Genomic DNA, 24,499 nt, shown 5'->3' with positions numbered 1-24,499 from the left:
TTGTAATTCAAAATGATAATTTCGCAGCAAAGACTCCTATTATAATTTTAATGAATATTTCTTCGTTTAATTTACTTTCCCAATTAGCAAAATGTTAGAAATGTTGGCTATCTGGCTTCATGTCTCTTTTTCAATTTTGTACATGTTTAAAAAATTTTGTTTCTTTTCAGTCTTCATTGAATTAAATGCTAGCTCTGAACATTTTTGTGTAATTCTGTCATTTTCAATCTTTATAACTCACAGATAAATTCTTTACAAGAGATCATAAAAAATTTTTTGACCCGATATCCTAGCACAATCCTGAAATGCTTGCGATGCTTCGCGATATTTCGCACATCAAAGGTAATCTAGAATTCATTCAACAATATCTCTCTTTGCGCTCTCGTCACCCACATATCGGCCGTGTCTGTCGTACTGACACAATTAAACGAAACGGAAATTGAGGTAACTAATTGTGGGTTTCCGGTTCAGTCTCTTCGCCACAAGGCATTACGCGAGCACACACATGCACAACCACAGCGTCAATACATCCTCACTCCCGGTCGATCAAATACTCGTTCGCTTTCCACATCCCGTCATGTGTTGTCACGCACTGAAGGTTGTAAAGGGCCAATGGCTCAATATCTTCATCGTTATCATTGCCATCATGATGAAACACGAGTTAATCATCGGTCGAAATTTACATCAACATATAGACTGCCTGTATGCAGAAATCAAGCGCAAATGCAGACGATGACAAGCGAAACATTAATCCTTTGATAAATGAGTAAGTAATATTCAGCATAATTTTTCAAAAGCTTTTACATTTTATCTCAATTTTTATTTTTCATAGCAAGATAGGACAGAAGATGACATTAGACATTTTAAAATAAAATAATTACTAATATTTGCAATTTTGCAAATTGTTATTTCCGCGCCCTAATAATATCATTGCTCGAAACACATGACATATCGAGCCATTAATTCCAAGTCACTAGCAGAACTAGGTATAATGGATGCTTTTGAAAGGAAAAAAAGAATTAAAATAAAGCGAGGGTGAGTCATGAAGCGAGAGGGTTAAGACGAAAAGAGAGATTAAGTTATTATTTATTAAAAAATCATTTCGAAGAAGAATCTATAATTAGGGGAATTTGCTTAATAAATTATCAGCGGGTAATAATTTCAAATGAAATTTCCAAGCCATCAAGCCGATCAGTTTCAGTAGAATGGCTTGCGAATAATCCAGTATGTCTGATATTATTATTATACAATTATCAAACATAATAAATTACCAGAAGTAATAGGAAACAACAATTTGCAAACAGTAATTTAGTAAATTATTTAAAAATGTCGGCCAAAAAAAAATTTAGACATAGTTTAAAATAATAAGAAGCTACCAGAGCCAGAGCTAGATTACAGTGCTCAACATTATTAATTATATTAATAATTAATTAATTAACCTTTTATCATCAATGTACAAATCGCAAACAAATTACATAATAGACATTAGAGATGCAGACATTTAAAAAAATTTTCACACAATAATTTTATTTTATGATTTTTGTCAGCAGAAGTTAATGGCTTATTGCATATCTTTATAATAGTAATTCAAACATCGGAGTATATTTTAAACAATTTTATGGTATTTTTTATGTAATTTGGATTTTAACCTTCGGTTCATCCAGAAATACACAAATATCAAATTATTAGCTTTAATCCGAGGCTCCGGAAGTTTAGCATTTCCTCAGTGTGATTTTGGTTTATTTGGATTGGTTCGAACATAGACATGTGCTAAGCGCACGTACACCTTCCACGGGCTAAACGTGTGTTTATGCACGTGTGTTTACCTATTAGCGACACGTCGGAGTCCACGAGGTCTATGCCCGACAAGCTTTGTGATTGTTCTCTCCCTACAGTTCGCACCTTCGCATATCCGTCTATGCCAATGTCGTGCAGATGCTTTTCTAATGCGTACCTGCTACCGCGCATTATTTTAGCACGACGAAATAAACAGCTCCGTTTATTTTAGCTTGATAACGCAAGATTGGTAAATACACAAAGCTGCGAAACGTCGTGATCCTGAAATTTTATGAGGAGCGGACTCGGCAGATCCGTTTCTAGTAACTTTTCAGTTTGGTAATTAAAAAATCAAATTACATAAAAAATACCATAAAATTGTTTAAAATTTACTCCGATGTTTGAATTACTATTATAAAGATATGCAATAAGCCATTAACTTCTGCTGACAAAAATCATAAAATAACAAATAGCGCGACGGCATAATATATTTAAAAAAGTGTAAATATATTATTCCAAAAAATATTGCAAGTAAGTTTTAGCAGAACGCAAGATTTCCCGCAAGCATTCTGATCAATACCATGGTGCTAATCGAGCAAGGGAGATGTAACAAGACAGATAAGTGGGCAGATAGACGGACAGATAAAGAGGGGTAAGGGGGGCAAAGGGGGAGGGTACCGACTACAGAGGATGCAAGCGATAGTTCGGCAGAACCTGTGAAGCGGATAAGCATGCCTGCGGGGTGGCTCCGATCCGAGAGTGGAGATTCCTGCTGCGTGAGCGCGCTGTCTGCTACAGCGTGCTCTCTATACTCTCTCTCTCTCTCTCTCTTTCTCTCCGCTCGGGTTCAGCGCCGTATATAACTAGACATACAGAAAATAAATATCTCGGGACAAAAAAAAAAGGAAGCGTTACTGGAAGCTGTATGTAAGTTTAAAAAGCACTGACAAAGTGTTGTAGAATTTCCGAAAATTTTACTTTTCGAAGGACCGTCATCGTAGAGAAACGCGCGCAATTTCGATTATCGCAGCTGGAGTGAAACCTAAAATTAGTTACAGCGCCGAGCGTCTTAATCGCATCTTGATTGGGACTCGCGTACGCGCATTAAGGTGCATAGCCGCGCGAGTGTAAGTAGCTGAAGGCGCGCGCGCCTGTCAGACCCGCGGGACCCCGGGAGTCGGATGCTCGAACGCAGGCACGAAACTTGGCGCGGCACCGCTTATTAACTTATTGCATCCTCCCGCAAGTTGCCGCTAAACTGATATTAATTACCGCATTTGCTCCGGTGCAACGCCCCGTCCGATCTTCTCCGAGGGCTCGCGCCGGCTTTCTCGCGACCGACCCACTTTCGAGTTTCCGCGCCCTCTCGCCCGCGCGCCGTTTTCTTTCCCTTTCTTTTTTGCGTCTCTCACACAAACCTGTCGCGCGACGACGTTACATGCATGCCTGATGGGGCTTATTGAATTTCCTCCGGTGCGAGCCTTTCCGAAAGGACGATCAGTTCTTTCAATTTCTGTTTCCGCTTATTGTGCTGCGTTGAAAAGAATACATAGAAATTTTATCTCGTCAGCGGATTCCATAATAACGCAGTATTTTTTTTTTTTTTTTTTTTCTCCTATCCAAAGACCACTTTCTGTAATATTTTATATCAGTTTGTCCGACGGTACGTATTGCGCGACGTTTCGAAACTAAAATAGGGCGACAGCGTGATCGACAGCTTGAGCCAACATACGTAGTCACTTATATTATTGTCGGAATCCGTCGGACCCCATCTCGTATAATAAATCTTACCGGGAGACGTGATTTATGTCGCAGACGTATTTTTCGTTTCTACAGCCGCGTAATAATCACGCAACGATTTTATTCCACCGCGACTGCGGATTCCGCGCACGGCCGTTGCGTTCTCGCATCCATTTTCTAATCACGGAGTTTTCAGCATACGTTTGCATACGCGTAACTCACGAGACACCTGTAATCTCATCAAGATACATAATTCATCACCGTACCGGCCGAGAGTTCGCACTACGGAGAGAAATAAATAAATGCATAATACATCAGTTTTTCGCGGGCGCGGTATCTCGAGTGCGGTGCGTTAAGGGCGCGCCGTATTTCCCGGCTTATCTCACGGGATAGCGGGTGCTTGACGGACGGAGGATCGTGTTTACCACGAAGGACGAGCACTCGAACAGCTTCCTGGACAATGGTTGCTATTGCCGAAAATGTTTTCTCATCCCGTTGGCTGTTTGTCTGCGTATTTGCGCGTCGGCTATTGACATTCCCGCAATCGTCGTTCTTCCTTACACACCGGGCGTAAAATCCGGTTTATGTCTAGAGTCGCGAAGTTAAATAGAAAAGCAAATTTATTGGCTCCCGTAAGAGACCATTGTGTGCAGAAAATTTAAAGAAGCCGCGCCACCGGAAAATCGGAAAACTACGTCCGCGCGTTTTACGTCGCGAAGATTGGGGATTAAACGGTGGATTTCGCGCAGAGAAGTATTAGCATTTGTTGGCTGGCGAACGTAGTTTCCCGCTGACTTTAACACTTTATGCACTTAATCTGCAGACGATGGTTCCTTTGAGATTGTCAAAGATGTGCGACGGATTGCGGTGCCCATAAAACTCCACACACTCTCTCTCTCTTTTTCTTGAGCACAGAATGCTACAAATTACTTTCAGAATCTTAGAAGAAATAAATGCCGAATTAAAAGATATCGAAATATATCTGTCGAGAATAAAAAAAATTTATGTTCTATAATAATTTTTTACATTTTATCTGAAAGTGGCACGTTAGAAAAAATTGCTGCAATGGGCTTACAAAAAATAATAAAAAATGTTTCGCACATCACCTTGCGTTTTTATGATTTTTCGAAAAGGATGAGAGTGTGAATGCGGCTTGTTGCTCCGTGGGATACCCATTTGATTTCGCTTACGAACTTTCGCGTAATATGACCCTGATTGGCTGCCGGGAACACTCACGATAGCCAGAGCAAACGTCATATCCGATTTTCACGGCGCGATTGACCCGGCAGTCGGTAGCCCGGCAAAATGGTGGTAAAGTCAACACGTCGATAAAATCCCTCCTCGTCATCGACAATGGCACAGTCGCCAGTCTGCGCCGCCGACATGCGTGACTATTAAAATATTAGCGAATGCACATATATGCTCCGCGTCCCGATAGAAGCGCGACGTGTCGAGTAAATAAGCGGGATTGCAATTAGAAAAGTAGAAACTTGTCGGTTCGATGGATGTAAATTTATTCATGAAGTTGGTCGAACACCACGCTCAATCGATCGATATTTCCATGAATCTGAAAATTTCTGATTTCTCTACTTCGTTGTAACGTATGTTAAAATGATTTATTGTCAAATAATTAGATAAGATAAAGCTATACAGAAATATTTAAAATTTATGATAACATCTAGAATTTAATTATTTTACACATAGATCCGTTTTAACATATAGTATTATTTTTTAATAGCATTCTTTGATCAATTTAAAAGTATTTTTTTAACGAGAGGAAGATTCCAATTTTTGTTCAATTTTATATAAGATTTCAAATACATTTTAATAATTAGAGCTTTTAAATTAAAATTTTCTTAATTCTTTTCAACTATTTTTTACAAGAGAAGTTATCAGAATTTTAGTTTTAAAGCGGCAATCGCAGATTTTGCATAAAAAGTACAAGACTGCAATCATTGTTCGTTCAGTTAAACATTTTACCGATCAAAATCTAGAAGTGCAGGCTAAGTCTTAGGAAATAATCCTTTCTAGATTTTGTACTATACACACTTTCTTACTTCGCGTTCCTTAAACGCTAGTAGTTTGTACTACATTCACTTGAGAATAAGTCGATTCGTATTCGTTAACTCGGCTTTCGAATCCCCTCGACGTGTTGTCGAAATTGAAAAGGAGGGCGGGATAGCAAAGTCGAAGATATCGTAGAGTTTAATTTAAGCGAAAGAACTGATCCACGGGGCGCTCCGTTATCCTTCTCGTTCTCCAATAATAATAGTCGGATCCGTTGTCGAGTCGTACTACTTGCTGCAACGCCGATGCGGCACGTTTCAGCGAACAGTTTTACTGCGATCTCCCTCTTATTTCACGTAGTCGTCGTAGACGTGCACTTACAGGGAAATAATCATTGTCCTTTTCTTTCCCACGTTCACACTTACTGTTATATAAAGCGCCTGGACTCAGCTCTGCTCGATAACATCTGCAGCCGGCGAAGTAACGAAACAAGTCGGCTTAACCGTTGCCGTTTCTCCTCGCGATCGAGCATCTTCTTCTGTCCAATTGTACAAAATTTATCTACTTTTTCCTTTCCCTTTCTTTGCAGTTGCGACGCATTAATAGAACATCCTTAATTGACGTTTACGGATAATCGTGGATTTTTCTACTTAAGCGCGAGTTTTTTTTCTGATGTTAGATGTACACGTTGCAGTTTGTTCCTGCGAAAAGTTTTGATACGAAATTTTGCTTCGCGATATATATTAATTCACGAGCGGAAATGAGAAGCAAACGAACGACGTAATTTTATTATGGCGAAAATTTCCTGGTGTGTAGCAGAGACGAATAACCTCGTTTCAAAATGCTCTCTGACACAATGCAATAGATATCATCATTATTATTCTACTTTTTGACGTAAACTTCTAGAAAATGTTCGCGTATATCTGCCCAACTTGACAGAAAACATTGAATATTGTATTAACAAAGATTTTAATTTTTCAGTTATTTTTTCGTAATAAAATTACTGCTAATCGAAGTAGAGATAAATTGCAACAAACGCGCTTCGTAAATATAGCAAATATCCTGTACAGCATAATTCTCATGAAAATAGGTTGATTTATTCCAGCGGGCTTACGGAATAACAGAAATGAAGTGAATGAATCCGCGTATTGTCGGACAAAATTTTAGCTTTCATTGGTAGGTAAATTGAGAATGTACGCGGCGCGTTTTGATTTCGTGAAGTTATATTTTCTGCAATAATGAAAAATATTTAACTGTCGATCATAATTTTTAAGTTAAACGTAACAATAATTTGCGCGCTCGTATCATGAATGTTCATTAATGTAAAGGAAATATCGCGCACTCTCAGGCGCCGTATTTCGAATAGTTAATTGTATCCTCGCGCATGTGATATCCGGACGCATTTTGATAAAATTCTGACAAACGGGAGATAAGCGGTTCAAGCGGCACGTACAAATAAACGCACTGAGAGTGAAATTTGAATTGCTACTCTCCGCAGACATCGCCTCCGCTGCCAGTTAAAACTATAAATTTAATTATTTATAATGTCCGCGCGAGAGCTAACGGAATTTGAATACGAAATTATGCGCATATATCTTAGATACCTCGGTACGCTCGAGTCACTGAGGCGCTTTATATATATAAAAAAAAAGGAGAATCCTCTTCTCCGGAAAATTAGTGCACTCTCGTGCGGCTCTCTCTCTCTCTCTCTCTCTCTCTCTCTCTCTCTCTCTCTCCTGTTAATGCTCTCTCTTGCGCGCTTCCGTTTTTTAAAACTACCTTAACAGTACTCAGTGCTGTTGATAATCTCCTCCAGTTTTAATTAATCCACTTGTGCAAAATACAGACAAGAAGTGCATTTCGACGAGATTGGCGAGCGTGCGCGAAATCCGAAGAACGCATAACAAGTTTATCATATTTTCATGCTTTCCATACTCTTTCGACAAATGATCCTACATGTTTTATACATTCTAAATGATTCTACATGTTTTCGATATGCGCGTGATCATTATTACGCGTTGAATAATTTCACGACGGCGTAACAATTTCATTGTTTCGTCAAGTATAATTCGCCTCGTTGATTTACCTTTGAAACGCGAAGAAATCAAAGGAAATGTACATGAGATTAGTGTCCGATAATATTCGCCTCGTACAAAATAGGCAAATATAAAATATGAAACTGTCGCGTAAATATTTACGTTGGAGTGAATAATCCCTACGTAGCATTTGATGAAATGCAATTCTGTATTAATCAAGGTATTAATCAATACAGTTGCTTTGTATTCATCGAATATCATTAGTAAATATGCCATGTTTGACTGTACTGAGCGCATAACATATAAATATTTAACACGTGACGAACAACTGAGCGTGATAAAATTTTCCCGCTCAAACAGTACGTTCGATTTAATTTTTTTATCTGTGTTTTAGCTGAACTTTCAAAAAATTACAACTATTGACAAGGCAGTCGGTTGTTATTGTTGTACTACACCGAAATGCACCTCGTTCAAATTTAATTATGTATTTCCGTTATGAAGATAAATAAGCATTGAAGCAACGAACCGGGAGTTTGCGAAAGCAACGCAAAATTGCAAAATCGCACAAATCATTAATGTGCCGTACGCTTATGCTAATCACAAACCACATATCTTTGCAGTATCGATTAACGCTTACGTACGTGTACTTAGGCGATGTGAAAGCGGTCGACCAGCAAAAACGAATGGGCTGCGAACGCCAAGTTAACAATCGATCTCTCTGGAGAACAAGACTGACAGCACGTCATTCCGCTAAGTACAGGCTAACAATTTCTGAGTATAGTTCTCCGTCGAGAATTCGTGACGTCTCTCTGAAGTGCGGGGAATTAATAACGCTAAATGGTAGAAATCAGAATGATGTTGCACTTCAATTTTGTATCCTTTCACGGAGAAAGTTGCAATAAAAAAATCGCGAGCATCAATTATTTCATGTAAAAAAATTGGCCAAGGATAAATTTTTTAATAGCCACAATGAGAGGCCCCTAAATCGATAATGCGACCGATAATGGTTTCCGATGCGTCTGAAGCAAATACATGAACACATCAAACATAAATGGACTCTGCTGAATTTATATGAAAGCATACTCTGCGCTATGCGCGTCGTTCTAATCGCCAGCGACGTAAAAGACAGTATTTTATTTTTGCGGTGCCCAGGTGCGGACTTGAAAAGAAATGTACGCGGTACTTGTGCCGAAACATTTTACATCACTACTCATGGCGATGTGTGACGGTATGTGGTAGTCTAGTGTGCTTCTGCCTCGTTGTCGAGACGTCTTGGCTTGCCCGGCATGTTGCAGGCGCTCTCTCTTCGTCGCTGCTCTCCGTTTATCAGCGGTGGCAGCGGCGGCCTGCATCGTACGGCGGATTGAATGAACGAATTAAACTTTCATTGTACCGATGCGCTCTCCACGAGGGACACGTCCCTCTTCGCGGTCCATTCCTCTCTCTCTCGCGTCTTATTGTCTTGATTCGCACGCTTCTCTAACTCTCTCCTCCTTCGTTGTTCCTGCCGTTTCTCTTTCTCCCTCCTCATTTCAGTTATTGCTTACACTTTGCGCGCTCATCTCTCTGCGAACCCACTTCATTGTTTCAACATTTTCCCGCGTTTTTATCCTTGTTGGTATTATGCTCCGCGTATCGTAAAATTGCCGATTTAATGATTACAACGACCGTTCTTGTACCGGCATGAGATATTTTTTATTGTACCCCTTGATTGCACAATTACGCCAGTTAAATGTACAAGATTATTCGATGCATTTTATATATGTAATATTATTTTATATTTATGTATAAAAAAAGAATTTTATGCATTTATAAATAGCAGGAAAATATAAATACAAAAACACAATTGTAAAGGTTTAAATTCATAAATATTTACTTTTAAAATAAATTAAGTAAATAATAAACAAAATGAATGAAATAAATATTAATAAATTGATAAAATAGTGATAAGAAAAGAGGATCAAGAGCCGACGTTGGATGTAAGTGTTTCTTAAATCTTTCTTATTTAAAGAATTGAGTAAACGTTTCTGTCGTCAATCCGACTATCTTCAATACAAAATCTGGAATTCGAAGAATTGTGAGTGTTTTATAAAACAAAACTTTGGAAGTCGTCCTCTAATGTAACTGTCATTTTATACGAGACAGAAAAATTGTGAAGAGTAAGTGAGCTACTTACTATGTAACTCACTTACTGTGTAGCTCACAATCTTTTAAACAAACTACTAGTCAAAGATTACACATATCTTCACACATTTTTCTCTCTCGTATGACAGTTACATTAAAGGACAACTTCCACCGTTTTGTTTTATGAGACTCTCACACTTCTTCGAATTCCAGATTTTGTACTGAAGATGGTCGGATTGACGACAGAAACGTTTACTCAACTCTTTTAAATAAAGAGGATTTAAGAAGCACTTACATCCAGCGTCGGCTCTTGATCCTTTTCTCTTATCACTATTTTATTAATTAGTGTGAGCCTTTAAACAATTCTTATTAATAAATTGATTTAGATCGAGTATTTAATATTTTTATTTTTTTATAATAATATTGTTATATATTTTATAAAATTCATTTAAATTATATAAAGTAAAATATGTTTTTCTATACGTTTGACTTGTAATCATTTTTAATCTCCAACATAATTTTTTTTCTTCTTAATAAGTTTAGAATCTATTACATATCTTCAAAAAATGTATAGATATTTGATATGTGAATTACTTTTTCTTCTTTTTATTCTTCATATAGTTTCTACATTGTCTGTATTTCTACTCTTACAGATGCAACGCGTAACAAGACATATTGAGATATTAAGGTATCAAGCAATTAAAAGCCCCATCTCGCCGGATGAAGGTTCTCGATTTGGCAATTGTAGCTTTACGAGCAAGATTCGAGATATAAGACATTTAGTGCGGTCGATGTGGTCTTGATAGCGTCGTTGAAAGCTCGGAGAGGAAGTTTCGTCGAGGTAACCGAAGTTCGAAACACTTCCGATTTTTGAAAATAATATTCGTGAAATTCTGATCTTATGTTTAATTTCTTCCTCCCTACATTCTTTTGCTTCTGTTAAGTAGAGAATTCTATAATAAATTTGCATTTATATTTTAAAATTTGTTATTTCTATTTGTTTATTGTTTCATTATTGATCTTTGACTGATATTGTGATAAATTTACGGAGAAATATCGCACAAAGCAAAACATTTTTATCATTTTGATCATATTTTGCAATTGTATATTATGCAGCTTATGAAGAATTTTTCTGTAAAAAATTTAAAATTTAATTTCTTTTTTTAATATTAAAAAATGCAAAAAAATGGCATAAAAATAATATTTTCTGCTTTGTTTGACAATCTTTGTTTTTGTTTGTAACGTAAAATGTGTACTTTACAAGAAACAATTTCTATATTTAAACTATAAATATTATCTTAAAACTACCGTATTTTTCAGATTAAATGCGACAACTCTTTAGCAGATTTACATTTTAAGTGGCACAAATTACGCGCTAGTTAGGTTCAAAACGTCTGTAAGACAATCTGTAAGACTATCTCATAAATATTTATGCCTTTTATTTATATTTGGCGATTCGCTATAGCGATGTCTTTATCGCGCTATAGGAATCTACAAGACAATCATTGTCCCGCGGCAAACGGAGGAATAACAGCTTAGCTATCCCATATTGTCTTCGTTTTCAGATTCCCTCGTGATCCTCCGCGGTTGTGTCCGTCGCTCTTTCGCCCTCCGTCGTTATCCCCCGTTATCCCCTCCTATCGCTCTCTCTCTCTCTCTCTCTCTCTCTCTCTCTCTCTCTCTTTCTCTCTCTCTCTCCCCGTTTCTCTCCGTTCGTACTGGCGTCGCGACGGAGGACGGACGGACGGCCGTGCCGAACGAGGACCAGCGCACCAGACTGGGAACGTCAGAGTGCCCTCCGACTTCGTCGCGTACGCATCCCTGCCTGCCTGATCACGGCTATCGGCGCGATAGACGTTGCGAATCGTTTTACGATTACATTACGGGGATACACGCCCGAGGACAACGCGGTGTCCGGAGTGTCCTCTCGTGCCGCACGTCGGTTGTGAATGGACTTGTGATTTTGTGCCTGTCCGAGGAAGCACGTTCGCAGTCACAAGGAGCGAAACGGAAATTGAAAACGACGGTAGTGCAATCCGGTAGATCGGGAGAAACTCAACTTCATTTCGCGCGAAATTGCAGAGCTCGTCTTCAAGGGAAAGCCTCTTCGGAGTTCCCTCGATTATATCATCACGGAATTTCAGCCCGCTCCTCGGGAATTATCTCCGAAAATTCATCGGTGGAAACATCCGGTCTGATTATTGAGAATTCCATTACGCAGTGCTGGAGAAGATATCCTCTGGAAAATCGGTTTTATTCGAGAATTTTGTTTCCGCGCGATCGTCATTATATTTAATGACCGCGATCAACGTGTCAACGGCAGAGATCGCTCGATAGAGATTCAGCGTGAAGTAACGTGACTTTTTGGTCAGTGCGCAGGAATAAAAGGCGGTGGATCGTAGATTCGGATCGTACGATCGATAGATCCTCGATCTAGGATGGACATCTGGAAGAAGCGACGCTCGTAAAGTTTCCGGTAACGCGTTTCGAAGCGCGGTGCTCGTATTCTCGCTCGCAGTCGACGAAATCGCGGGAAAATCGAAAGAGAACAAAGCGTTGTGTATTTCGAGCAGACTGACGTGTCGGCGGAAAATAGCAGGCGATCGAATACGATGCGTTGAAGAAGCATCGATCATCGCAAGCCAAAAACGGGAACGGCCTAGGCGCGCTGGACATTCAATTAAATTGTTTCATCGTTGAAAACGGGACGGGCTGATAGTAATAGCGATAAGGAATAAACGAGTGACTGTAAGAGAAAGAGAGAACCGAATAGAGTGGAATCGCGTGACTCGATCAGTTCGAAAATATTACGAAGTACGAGCGACAAATATCGCGATGTGGCTGCGAAAAGGCGTTCCGCTATCGCAATAAGAGAATCTAAACGTATTCGTGCGAGAAAAGAATATTTGAACTACTTTCGGAATATCTGGTGATTTCACTGTGAAAGGCGTAAAAAAAAGAAGAATACTCAGAGAAATTTTTTTCAAAGCCTATCGCCGATAATAATAGTGATACCGCTGAATCGAGATAACCGAGTATATATTCGCGCGGAAAATTAATATCATAGAACGGTATTACAATACGGTACAAAAGCGAAAATTTTGACGTTCGTGCGGCTGGTGCTACTACTATATTAATTGCCCGTCGTAATTGGGGTTCGTAAGGATCGCGCTTAATTAGTTTGGGTTTCTATCGTGAACGATGAAGTGGTGCGTGTTGGTATTGGCGTTCGCCAGTGTGAGTAGAGGCGATAAAACCAGCCTCTTCGTCTGCCCGGAACTGAATGCTCAAGAAGAGATAGATCTCGACAAGGTATGTGCGCGGCCCGGCCCTGTTCGCCACCGTTCTCTTAAATTCACAAACGCGACACCAACATCTCTCTATGATTTCTAGTTTCTGGCATATTAAATACATATAATTGCAGGTTGCTGTATTCTTATCCGTCCGTAAATTTAACTTGCACTCGGCCCTTATCGCTGGATGCGGGAATATTTAGGAGACAGAGGGCGAGCCAGTTTGTAACTTTAACAGCGCGCGCTTGAAAAGGAACGACAGTTGCAAAAGACCGGCATTTTTTCTGACACGCGTATCGCGTATCTAGTTGTTACAGATACGTAAGATGGTGTTTGGATAAAATGTCTCGGCAAGAGGATAATATATCAAGCTTTTAATATGTTCCCCGTCACAAGCATTACCCGTGATGCTCGCCGATAATTTACTGCTGTGTCATAAGCATCACTCGTGGCTCTGTGCGCGGTATACATTCGCCTTGATATAACTTTCGGCAGTTTTGCATTTCGGAAAGGAAAATGTTTGCCATGGCTGCTATCACTTTGACATTAGCACGCATGACATTTGTCAACATAATTTTACGTATTGGCACGCGGCAATCGATTGCCCTAACACGTTAATTAATTATTACATTTAATTTTCTGCCCATTAAATAGAGATAAACTTTATCAATATTATATTATCGTGCCAATTTTCTCTAACGTTTGTTTAATATATCAATAAATACGTTATGAATGTGCGGAAAATATTCATAATATTATATTGATTATATGACTATTTGTACAAGAGAGATGCAATTTAAAACGTACAACTAAAGTGGGAAAAATAAGCTTCTCCATCATCTCGCTGTTCAGAAAATATAAAATTCGAGATGACAGATTCAATAAGCTGGACATGTCGATCTTGTCACTGATGAGCGCGATATTAATAATGGCGTGAAGTATCGTTTCTGAAATCCTGTTTGACGAAGTTTATCAATGAAAAATAATAAATATAATAAACAGATAAAAGGAGAGAGAAATATCATATTGGAAAAGAAATCGTTAATTCATTGAAATGCGAGCTCTTACGCTCAAGCGTATATACAGTCTTGTTTGGATTCCAATTTGTTCGGCTACAAATTTTATTCAATCCAAAAAAAGAGTATAACGTTTGTTTTAACATCGATATATCAACGGTATCTGCTTTATAAAAAATTAAAAAATTTGAATAAATAAAACGTTAGAAATATAGATGGATAGAAAAAGATCTGTAGTTTTCATTTAATTTCAAATATATACCAATTTTATTCAAGAGAATTTTAATTGAACCCGAGCGAATCGACTCTCAAAATTTACTAAGTATGCGTCCTGCAGAATTTTTAAAACGATTGGAAAACGTTAGTTTTGCTTGTATGTCGCTCAAAAATAGTCGGTGTATATACTCCACCCTGTATATGCATGTACACGCAACATGGCACGTTCATTGATTAAACCAGATTTAACAGCGCTGTGTGTCACGGCCTCAAAAAGCAGGTCAACCTTCCTTACCAAAAAAAGCCATCAGAATTTATTTCGCCGGTTAATGGACGTATGCTAATTTGCATTTTAGTACATGAAACATCACTTTCAGCTTGCGCCGTGCGTTACGCGTTGTGCAGCGACTTTTTCAGCGCTTAAACAGATTAAGATGCAAATGCCGCCAGCAGATTTCAATATCTTTAAGTCCCGACGATTATAACAGGATTATTCTTTTCTTTTCCGTTAATATAGAGAATGTGGCTGTGCACGCAAGTATTACAATTGGACCTGCAATCGTTATGAACGAACCGCATAATGGTTAGCAGTTGGGCGAAGCTTAAAGTATCGTTAATTCAAAACAATTACGAGTTCCTGGCACGCTGCCTCTACGAAGTTGTCGAGCCACTCCTGCTTATATAGTTACATACGGAGTGCATTAAGTGCCGGTCATAATTTAAACGGTCGCGTCCAAGACTTGTAATTCCAATCCCATGAGGTTAGCTACGCGCGGGCGTAATTAACGGGCCACTTTTTTCCGTGTACATAACTTTTCATCATGTAGCGGCATGTAGAGTGCCATAAAAATTATTAAATCAAATTATTAAATTCAAACGGGGGTACAAATATTTCGAGAGTCATATTAGTCAATTAACCAACTTAGAGGTACGCAATTTTGAAATATAAAAATGTTCCAATTATTTGGAGTGTTGAAGTATCAAGCTTTTTACTGTGCTCTATTCGCTGATTTGTATAGCGTGTGTGTAATACTCTGATAAATATATATATAGCTTTGTCGATACTTATCGGGCACACGATGTATAAGGTTATCAAAGTCATGCTGGCTTAAAGCTTCACGCAGGGTGCATTAAGTGATCGTTATGAATTAAATCGTCGTGTTCAAGACCTGTTATTTCAATAGAACAAGGTTATCCGTACACTAACGTACTAGATATGGTCCTTCTAAAATTTGCATTTGATGTATCACTGGCGATTCGAAATCTTTCAGTACCAATAAATGATGGTATAAAAAATTACAATTTTAGTCAAATCCTATTAATATCAATAATAATTAATGAACAAAATCTTAAAATATTTTTTTTAATTATTTATGTCGCTTAACTTCGTAATATCAAGAATCTTAGATTATGTTTCGGTGAAATTTTTCTCCTTTATAACCGAATAAAGCAGGATCTAAAAAGCAGACAAAATGGTCCTCGTTTACACCTAAAAATTCTGAATGTAAGACTTGAAGGTCTTAAAGAGAAGCATCTTCTTTTCATCTTTTACGTCTAACTTTCGTTCTTCATATCTAAAGTAGAAATATACGTAATACGTAATATCTAAAATGGAAATAACTCGAGGTCCGGCGCTCAAAAAAGATCCTTCGATGTAGTATAAATTCCTTAAGTCCTACAAAAGTAGAATGTAAAAGATATCGAAGGTTAATAAAATTTTTCTCATGTATTACTTTATTTTCTCATCAAAAATTAACAAAACCTAATCCTTCGTCAACAATCTGGGTGTTTTAAGACACAAGCAAAATTACGATTGCCGACAAAGGGTTAATAAAATACTCGTATAAAATTACAAAATCTTTTTTTATCGTAAAGCGGATTTATTTCGTTGTGTTATCAATTGCCAGACAAACATACTTTTAACTCACTTTGATATTGCTTTCCTTTGCTCTAAAAATTTTTGAAAATCAACGAATCGCATGCAAGAGATGTACTGTGATTCTCTTTGAGGATGGAATCTTAACAAAATTTTCCTCAACGTATATTTCATAAACTATCTCATTCCTTCGTCTGAATGCTACCGAGTTAACGTTTGAAAGGCCACTTTTCTCGTACTCTTCTCATATCCTTCGCGACTGGACTTACGCTACATTATTATCAAAGCTCTTATCGTCCAGTGAACTCTCACGATGTTTCTTTTTTCGTCGTTCAAAAGGATTTCTACTGAACTGCATTTTATAGGTGTGTAATGAACCAAGAGAAAAATCTCGACTTGTTTATGATCCATGGAAATAAAAAAACGAAAAAAATAATATCTGTATCTAAAGAAATGAATTCAAAAATACATTTTACGCAAAAAATTCGGTATATCGACCTCAAATACGCATTGCATTCTAAAAAGAAATAAATTATTATATTTTTTTGATTTATTTGATCTAATCCTAATCAAACATTAAACAGGCAATTTGAAAGAACTAAATTAATTAATTAATTTGGTAAATTAAAATTTTCAGTTGTGTATTTTGCATTTTTACATATAATTTATTACTTCGTGAAATATTTTCAGAAAATTCAATTTGCATCTTAACTCACTTCTAAGTCGTTTTCTGTTACCTTCAACGTACTTAATGACTTTTTCCTTAAAATCGGCGTTTTGCTACATGAATAAAGGAGACTTTTGCAACGGACTTGTGCTCGCGTTTTAGAAATAGCATGAAATAAACTGTTCTTGTAAATGGTTCGCCTGTCAGCTGTTGAGGGTGAGTGTAACTGCAAACTGCATCTGCGGTGCTTTCATCTGCAACCACGTCGTAACGTGCGCGAAATCGCAGCTACGTCGGCGGCGAGGTAGGCGTTATCTTGCTTGTAAAAAAAAAAAGAGAACTTTCCTCTGCGCTTTCTGTTGAAAAGGCTTTCGGTGTAAGTTTTCGTGGCAGACAATAAACCACGGCCATTTCTCATTGCGTCGTTGTATGGCGCATTGAGAGAAAGAGTGAGGGGGAGGGGAGTGAATATTCACCGACGACATCAAAATTTATTTCCGGAATTATTCCTTAAACTTTTCGCTATAGTAATTTGCATGGTTTAGAATTTATCGCGCAAGTAGCAGGTGTTTGCATCTACATGTAGCGAAACTGAAGATGTATTAAAACATAGTTACATGACAGTGACAAGGCTTAATTTGAAAAAGATAACTTTAGTTTACATTAGTTTAAAGTTCGATTTCTACTATATTTTGTTGGGAAGCACAAGTAGGAGAAATGCCAATGAAGAACTTTGTGGAGTATCGAATATCACTAATCGATCTTTAATTTAACGATCCACATTAATTTCGCACGCAAACTTTGCTGAGATTAGTTAGTTCGTGAGTGACGTAACTTCAGAAATTTAATTCCAAAATAATTTCTAGTTTTAAACCATTATACAAGCAGCGAGTTCTGCGTTTCTACGTCTTTTCAGGCAGCGGACATACGGACGTAAGGGGGATTAGTGTACGCGCGAGTTGATGACAGCGTGCAAATGCCACGACATATATCGGATGACATGTGTCACAGCGCGCGAAATGGGCATAATTGTCATCGTACCGTTTATTTGTCATCGCTTTGAAAGATCCGTGCCGTTTGTAACGAATTGTGAAACAAGCTTCTATTTTGGATCGCTTTCGCTTCAATTAGTCACGCACGTCTGTTTATCCGTTTTGTTTGTGTACATCAGCGCTCGGAATTAGTTGCACATTTCGGGCCGATTCCCGAGACGACGCCTTCTGTTTCCCCACTACCGCCCGGCCGCTGGCGGCCAAGCCGCCGATAGCTCTGGCTCAGGAGCGTTTTATATAAAAAATAGGCTGGGTTGTTGAGGCGCCTCTCAGAACATAGTAATATTTTCTTCGCTACATAAATAATGTTTATTTTTATTAATAATTAAATATATATATATTATGTATTAATGAAAATAAACATTTATGTAGTGAAGAAAATGTTACGATTTCCTGAGAGATGCCTAAACAATTCAGCCTATTTCTAATATAAAACGCTCCTGAGCCAGAGCTATCGGCGGCTCGGCCGCCAGCGGCCGGGCGGTAGTGGGGGAACAGGAGGCGTCGTCTCCTGAATCGGCTCGAAATGTGCAACTAATTCCGAGCGTTGGTGTACATGAAAATATCAGCGTTGGCCGTTGCGGCGCGCAAAACAATCATTGCCGGTCAAAATGTTTATCCACTGTAACTGCGCGTAGTTACGCCCGCTTTGAAGGTAAATATCTCGGGAGCGACTTGTTTCCGCCCGGCCTCGGAAATTTCATAAAGCGCCCGCGCTCTTCTTCCCTTTATTTATGGAAATCCCCGTCCAATGCCGCGGGATCTGAAACTTTGCGGGATCTCTCGTTCCATTCCGGCCGCATACGGAGTCATAAAAGCCTTTGCCTCTTGACGTGCGCGTTTCCGTGCGGCCAATTTGACTAACGTTTCGTAAACTGGAAAAGACTTACCTCTACCGGGAGGGACGAAAAGTGGAGAAGGACGTTATAGTCTACGCGAAGCCGGAATGCTTTCTGCCGCACATCTTACCGCCCCCTCAACCCCGATGACGGGGCTACATAAGCCGGTTACGCGCGCGAAAGTCTACGTACTGAATATAAATTATGGCTACACGGTAACGGTGTCGACGCACGGGCTTATGGGCAAGCTGTTGCAGCGCGAAACGCCGCTCTGCTTTGTAGCGACGCTGTGCATTTGCACTCCGCGGGGGTGGAGAAAGAAGCGAACTTTCTCTTTTCGCCCATATCCCGCTCTACATCTAAACTTCTGGAACGGATTCTCCATCTTGAGTAGTCTCTTTGAGGTTGAATACGTACTCCAAGTTTATTCGGTTAAATAACTCTGAATTGTCGCGCGAATTCCAAGTTTATATGAAATTTGTAAATTTATGTGAAAAGATATATTACAAATTTTAATTACAACTGTGTGTAACTTTTTACAAAAGTACATTTTTCTTACCGGCAATTTGTTAAAAATCCTGGTTTTGAAGTTAAACATCGTGCGACAAATACATATATTAAAATAATTCATACATAATCTATTTCGCAATGAAGGTGTCATTTGGCTTAAAGGAAGATATTTCCACGATGATAAACGATCTGTCACATAATATACGTGATGAAACGGTAACAGACAGTTTCTCATTAATAGTTAAAGCATCAAAATCCCCCACATTTATTATAAATAAGCTTTCGCTTTATTTTTTGCAGCGAACAAAACACCATTCTTCACACCATTCTTCTTTCGCTCGTGATGAAAATCGAAAATTTCATCCTCAGCTTATCCATTGATTTAAGAAGCTTCTTATGACACATTCTTAAGAGGCGACACCCTAATCCGTTTTCGTCTTCGCTGCTGAAAAGCGCGATTACTGAAAGGTAACGGAAGAGCATCGCGTCGCGAAAGCAAACTGCGCTTCTTCTCAGCATTCTCTTTACATCGTCGTACTTTCCAATTTTCCGCCGCTATTACCGATTAACATTAATTCCGTTGAAAATACGCGAACTGAATGCAAAGCGACAGGTACGTTGTCGCGGCTGAAGTTACGGGCAAGCTGTTGCGGGCGCTGAATTGGTTTCAACGACGTGCCGGTGCACTCATAATTGCAGACGTGCCCGCGTTGGCAGTTTTCCACTGGGCGAAAAAGAGCCGGCCTATCTTTTTTCCACTTTTCTTTCTCTCTCTTCCCCTTTGTCCGAAAAAAGCAATACGATATCGTTTTCCAGTTTTGTACGTAACAACGTTTTCGCTCGTCAAAGGCGCATCTGCTGATATCGAAAATGATCGTGCGGGCAAAAGGCCACGCTCGCAATAAACCTGCTTGTTCAAGTCTATCCGTTTCAAAGCGAAATAAAGTTACGACTCTCTGTATTATATCATATGAAAAGGTCCGCCCACGCCAGCGGAGCAAGTGATAATGACGTCTATAAAAATCGTTGTAACAATTTTTAAATTATATTTTGCCATTGAAGTGCACAATAGAAATTCTTTCACAATAACTTTGAAAGAAAAATCGTTTAAATTTTCCAAAATGTTAGAATAATAAAAAAAAACATGTAATATTTTTTATTGATCTTTTAACAAATATCTCTTTGAATCCTCAACGTTAATTTTTTAGTTATAACTTTTTTTAAACATATTTTTTTTAAGTATACTGGAAGAAGCTCCCTTTATATAACACATGTATATCATCACATTTGCATTTTTAAAAGTACTATCCGTTTACTAAGTTTACAGAAAAACGAACATTCTTTTACATTTATTATGGTAAGCTGGGTTTTGATAATTTCTGTGCATTTAAACACTTTATAGCATTAATATATATAAGCTGCGTTTACGACGTTAAGATTTGTTAAGATCTATGCTTCGAGTATACAGCACGGAAACGTTGTCGCGCTTCAAGTTACGTACAAACTGTCGCAAAAGTTGCGTTTCTACGCTATGCTCCCTGCACATGTAAGTGCATTCCAGGGAATTCTCCTAAAATGCTAGAAGAATTCTGAACCTTTTCGTGCTATTTCGCAGAGTCCTCCGAGTGCTTTTAACGATTTAGCATGTGATTAAACATGTATATCACTATAAAGAAGCAATGGAACAACCTACAAAGCACAGATAAGCTTAATTTAATAGTAAAGATTGTATTAATTTGATTAAATTTTATTTATAATTTTTATTCAATTCAATAAAAATAATGAAATGATATATAATTTTATTATTATAAATTTTATGCGTTTCATTATTTTATTATACTTATTATTACTTCAATTTTAAATTTAGTTTCCAAGATACTTAAGTCGTGATAAAAATAAAAGAAGTAAAGCACTTGCCTCGGACGCGCCAAGTTCTTTTGTGCACAAAAAGAGGTGAAGTTTCTTAATTCTTATTAACGCATAAATATACATATAATTCTGTACTAACTTACTTGTCTTCATTTTAATTTAAGATTAACGCAATCTTGTGCTTTGTTTCAGACGCAAAAATAAATTTGTTTCACCTGCGGCGCTTAATGATAAAAATAAAAATACATCCGACCAAATTTTTCCTCAGCAAAATTAATAGTATTCGATATATCACTGAATGAATTCGTGTGTGACGCTTATCCGTTCAGAATTATCTTATATATTGGTTTAACGTAAAGTGTTACGCCGCAGAATTACTGGATTACTGTAGAGACCACTATATTGAGACAGCAAAAGTTCCTAATTTCGACCAACTTGATGTTCCCAATTTCGTCCTCTGGATTCGCTGTAACTTGTTCCTTGGTTGCATCAAGCGCGGTACACATCGTTCACAAATCAAATTCCGATCAAATTCATTTACGCGAATCAAACTCCGATTAAATGCGTTTGCAGCTTAAGTAGCTCAACATGTTCCATCTAACTTACTGCGAATTACGCAATCGTTTTAATATAGTTACGACACATATCGATTATTCAATTTCATTCTTTTTAAATAAATTTCGCTGATAAAGCCAAAAGGCAATTGGCTTTTAGATTTATTTGCCCCAAAGATATAGTCGAGTGAAATAATTCTTCAAGTAACTAACAATAACCACATCATCTATTGCATAAACTTTTTTTTAAATAAAAATAGAGTTTTCAAAGTGAACAATTAATTTTCGAGAAAATATCGTTATTTTCTCTAGCCTGCGCAAACTCGAATCCACTCGATGGCCGCGGTGCATTTCGTATATCGGCTTTGCGTACTAATCCCCGTGGGTTTACCCGTCCAATTCGCCAAAAATACCTCTCTTGTACCATAGATTCGTGGTACATCTCCCTGGAGCGAGCGAACGGATTAACATAAATTCCGTTTAAAAAGCACATGGTGAGCATAAAGCAGTTGAGTCTCGTCCCCGGTCGCGTTTATGCGCAAGCTACATGAACGCGACGATGCGTTCCGCAAGCCTGGGGTGCACCGCGGGATGCACATTGCACCCTGACGTAACACTGCCGGTGCACCGCCGCAACCGTGTCCGCGAGGCTCGCTTTTCGAGTCCGGGGAGAAGAATCCAATGTTTCCGTGCCACCGGGCGGAAATGCCCGCTTTTCTTTGTAGCCCGGCGATTTACGATCGATCGGGATTGCGAGGAGATTTATTAGAAGACCGCCCCCGCTCGCGCGACTTTGGATCTCGTTTCGACGCGTGTTCGCCGCGTTTGAATAAAAGGCCGTGAGCGCGCGATGAATCGGCTGTCAAAATCGGGGATATTTCATATAAAATATTTCTTCAATTACACTTACGTCGTGCGCGCGCGACGTCGCCGCACGATGTCTCGATTTATAAGCTGCGAGCGATATTATCTGCTCTGTGACTATTGTTTATGCGACCGTCGTGACGCTTTCACGTATTTATAGTCGCACGCTCGAGTGAGCCGACATTGTTAAATTCAAATAATCCTTCACACACGAATACGTAGACGTAGTACAATGTGCAAAGCGCGGTGAATATTTTCTAGTTGACGAATGAAGCTATAATTATCATACATATTACTGGAAGGGGAATTGCGCGTAATTCGCATTGAGGTCGTTCAATAGGTAGGTAGATTTCGAGGGACTGCCGGATTGCACACGATCTGTTCGTAACTATCTGTTCCAAGCAAAGCGGGATACTGGGCGATTACTGCAAAATCTATTTTAAATTCGCTTTTAAAGCCCAGGAAAATCCAGAAAGTGGCTTCTTCCTGAGATTTATGACCGTCAGAGATCAGAGAGAATTTATACCTTCAAAGGCGTCTTCATTGGCGAGAGATTTCTTTAAATATCTAAAAATATTTCTTATATATATATGATTTTCACTCATCAGTATAAATCGGTATAAATCTTGCAAGTTTTGATAATAATTTTCGCTTAAAGCAGCTCAATATAAATTTTTAGCATTGTTTGATATTACTTGAGTATTGTTATTATTCAATATTAAACACATATTTACAACAATTTATATATTATATTCATTACAATTAAAGCAAACTTAATCTAGCATTTAATACACTATAGCATGTTATTTCATTATTTAATAATTAAATATGTTAGCATTGCTATATAATATGTATAATAAAGTTGTTTGATAATTTATATTTATAATAATCTGTATAATTACGCAAACTCATAATTACAAGTTATTAAGACTTACTTCGTGTGTTCTGATAGCTAATTTATGCCGTAGCATTTCAAGCAAAGCTTTATGACAAAATATTTGAAAAACGTGCAAAATTGTTACTATTCGACAATATGTGTTAATAATCATGTTAGAATTAATTTTGAATAGTTTTACTTTTCCAAATTTATTCAAAATAAATCAGTTACGCTAAATTTATTTTCAATAGGCACCAACAAAGTACTCTTTCGATAGTCGCGCTTTATTTCCTGCTTCGTTTGACACTTACAGAAATAGTGGGCGCGTCTGTGTCATTGATCAGCTTGATGAGCGGTTACATAATATGTATTGGATGAATGATCGATCGTCAGCTGTCGAGTAAATTCAGGCTAGGAAGATGCTGGGAATAAAAACGATAGCAAATGTTCCGTAAAACTCCTGATTAGTCGCTTCGATAACGTACTTTCCGCGCATGCAGAAAAAGAATATTGGAATACAGATAACTCGCGGAATAACGTTATGCGCGCAAGGGAAATGAGATTAATGCGAAATGCGAAACACGAGATGAAAAGCGAAAACTTTTACACTTAATAAACTTGTACTGCGAATTCGATGAGGATAACTTTTAATCAAATTTTGCTGAAGTGCAGGCGAAGACAAACTCCTTCCCGCGTTTTGATTGACTATCTGGTTATCAATTCTAATTTGCGTTTCACGCTAAAAAGTATTTGCAATTCGAAAAGCAAAATTGCAAACGTAGAACACGCTCCAATCTTCGCAAACTGTGTAGTAGCAATTTTCAAACGTTTTGTTACAAATATAAATAATATTTGCATTTCTCGCTTTTCGCTCCGATCGTTCTTCTTCTCAGTATGAAAACATCAAGCGATATTTTATACGTGATATCAAAATTTCAGTACAAGTAGGAAAAATCTTTGGTTTTTTCGCTCAGCTAAATTTTATAAAGAATGATGAAGAAGAAATCCCCTCGACAAAAAAACGGGACGAGTTCTTATTTTAATGCTTCGCGAGGAAGAAGAAACTTTTCATAAAAAAATATCAAGCTGATTTTATAACTCTCTCTATGTGCCTTCTTATTGCACACACAAATATTTAAATATAAAATCCAATATATCAAATAATATTTAAATAAACAAGATA

General features: G+C 38.1%; 1 protein-coding gene across 1 annotated transcript in view; it reads left to right on the top strand.

The window, feature by feature from the left end:
• Positions 1-11,227: 11,227 nt before the first annotated feature.
• Positions 11,228-24,499, top strand: part of LOC105677982 (uncharacterized) — a 61,619-nt gene continuing 48,347 nt past the window's right edge. The window contains exon 1 of the mRNA XM_012376913.2: positions 11,228-12,995. Within this exon, the coding sequence (XP_012232336.1) occupies positions 12,885-12,995 (111 nt within the window). The 5' untranslated portion in view covers positions 11,228-12,884. The remainder of the gene's footprint in view (positions 12,996-24,499) is intronic.

This window comes from Linepithema humile, chromosome 1 (genome assembly GCF_040581485.1).
Source record: "Linepithema humile isolate Giens D197 chromosome 1, Lhum_UNIL_v1.0, whole genome shotgun sequence".
NCBI lineage: Eukaryota > Metazoa > Arthropoda > Insecta > Hymenoptera > Formicidae > Linepithema > Linepithema humile.
Note: the sequence above shows the minus strand (reverse complement) of the source record. Positions and strands in the feature narration are given on the sequence as shown.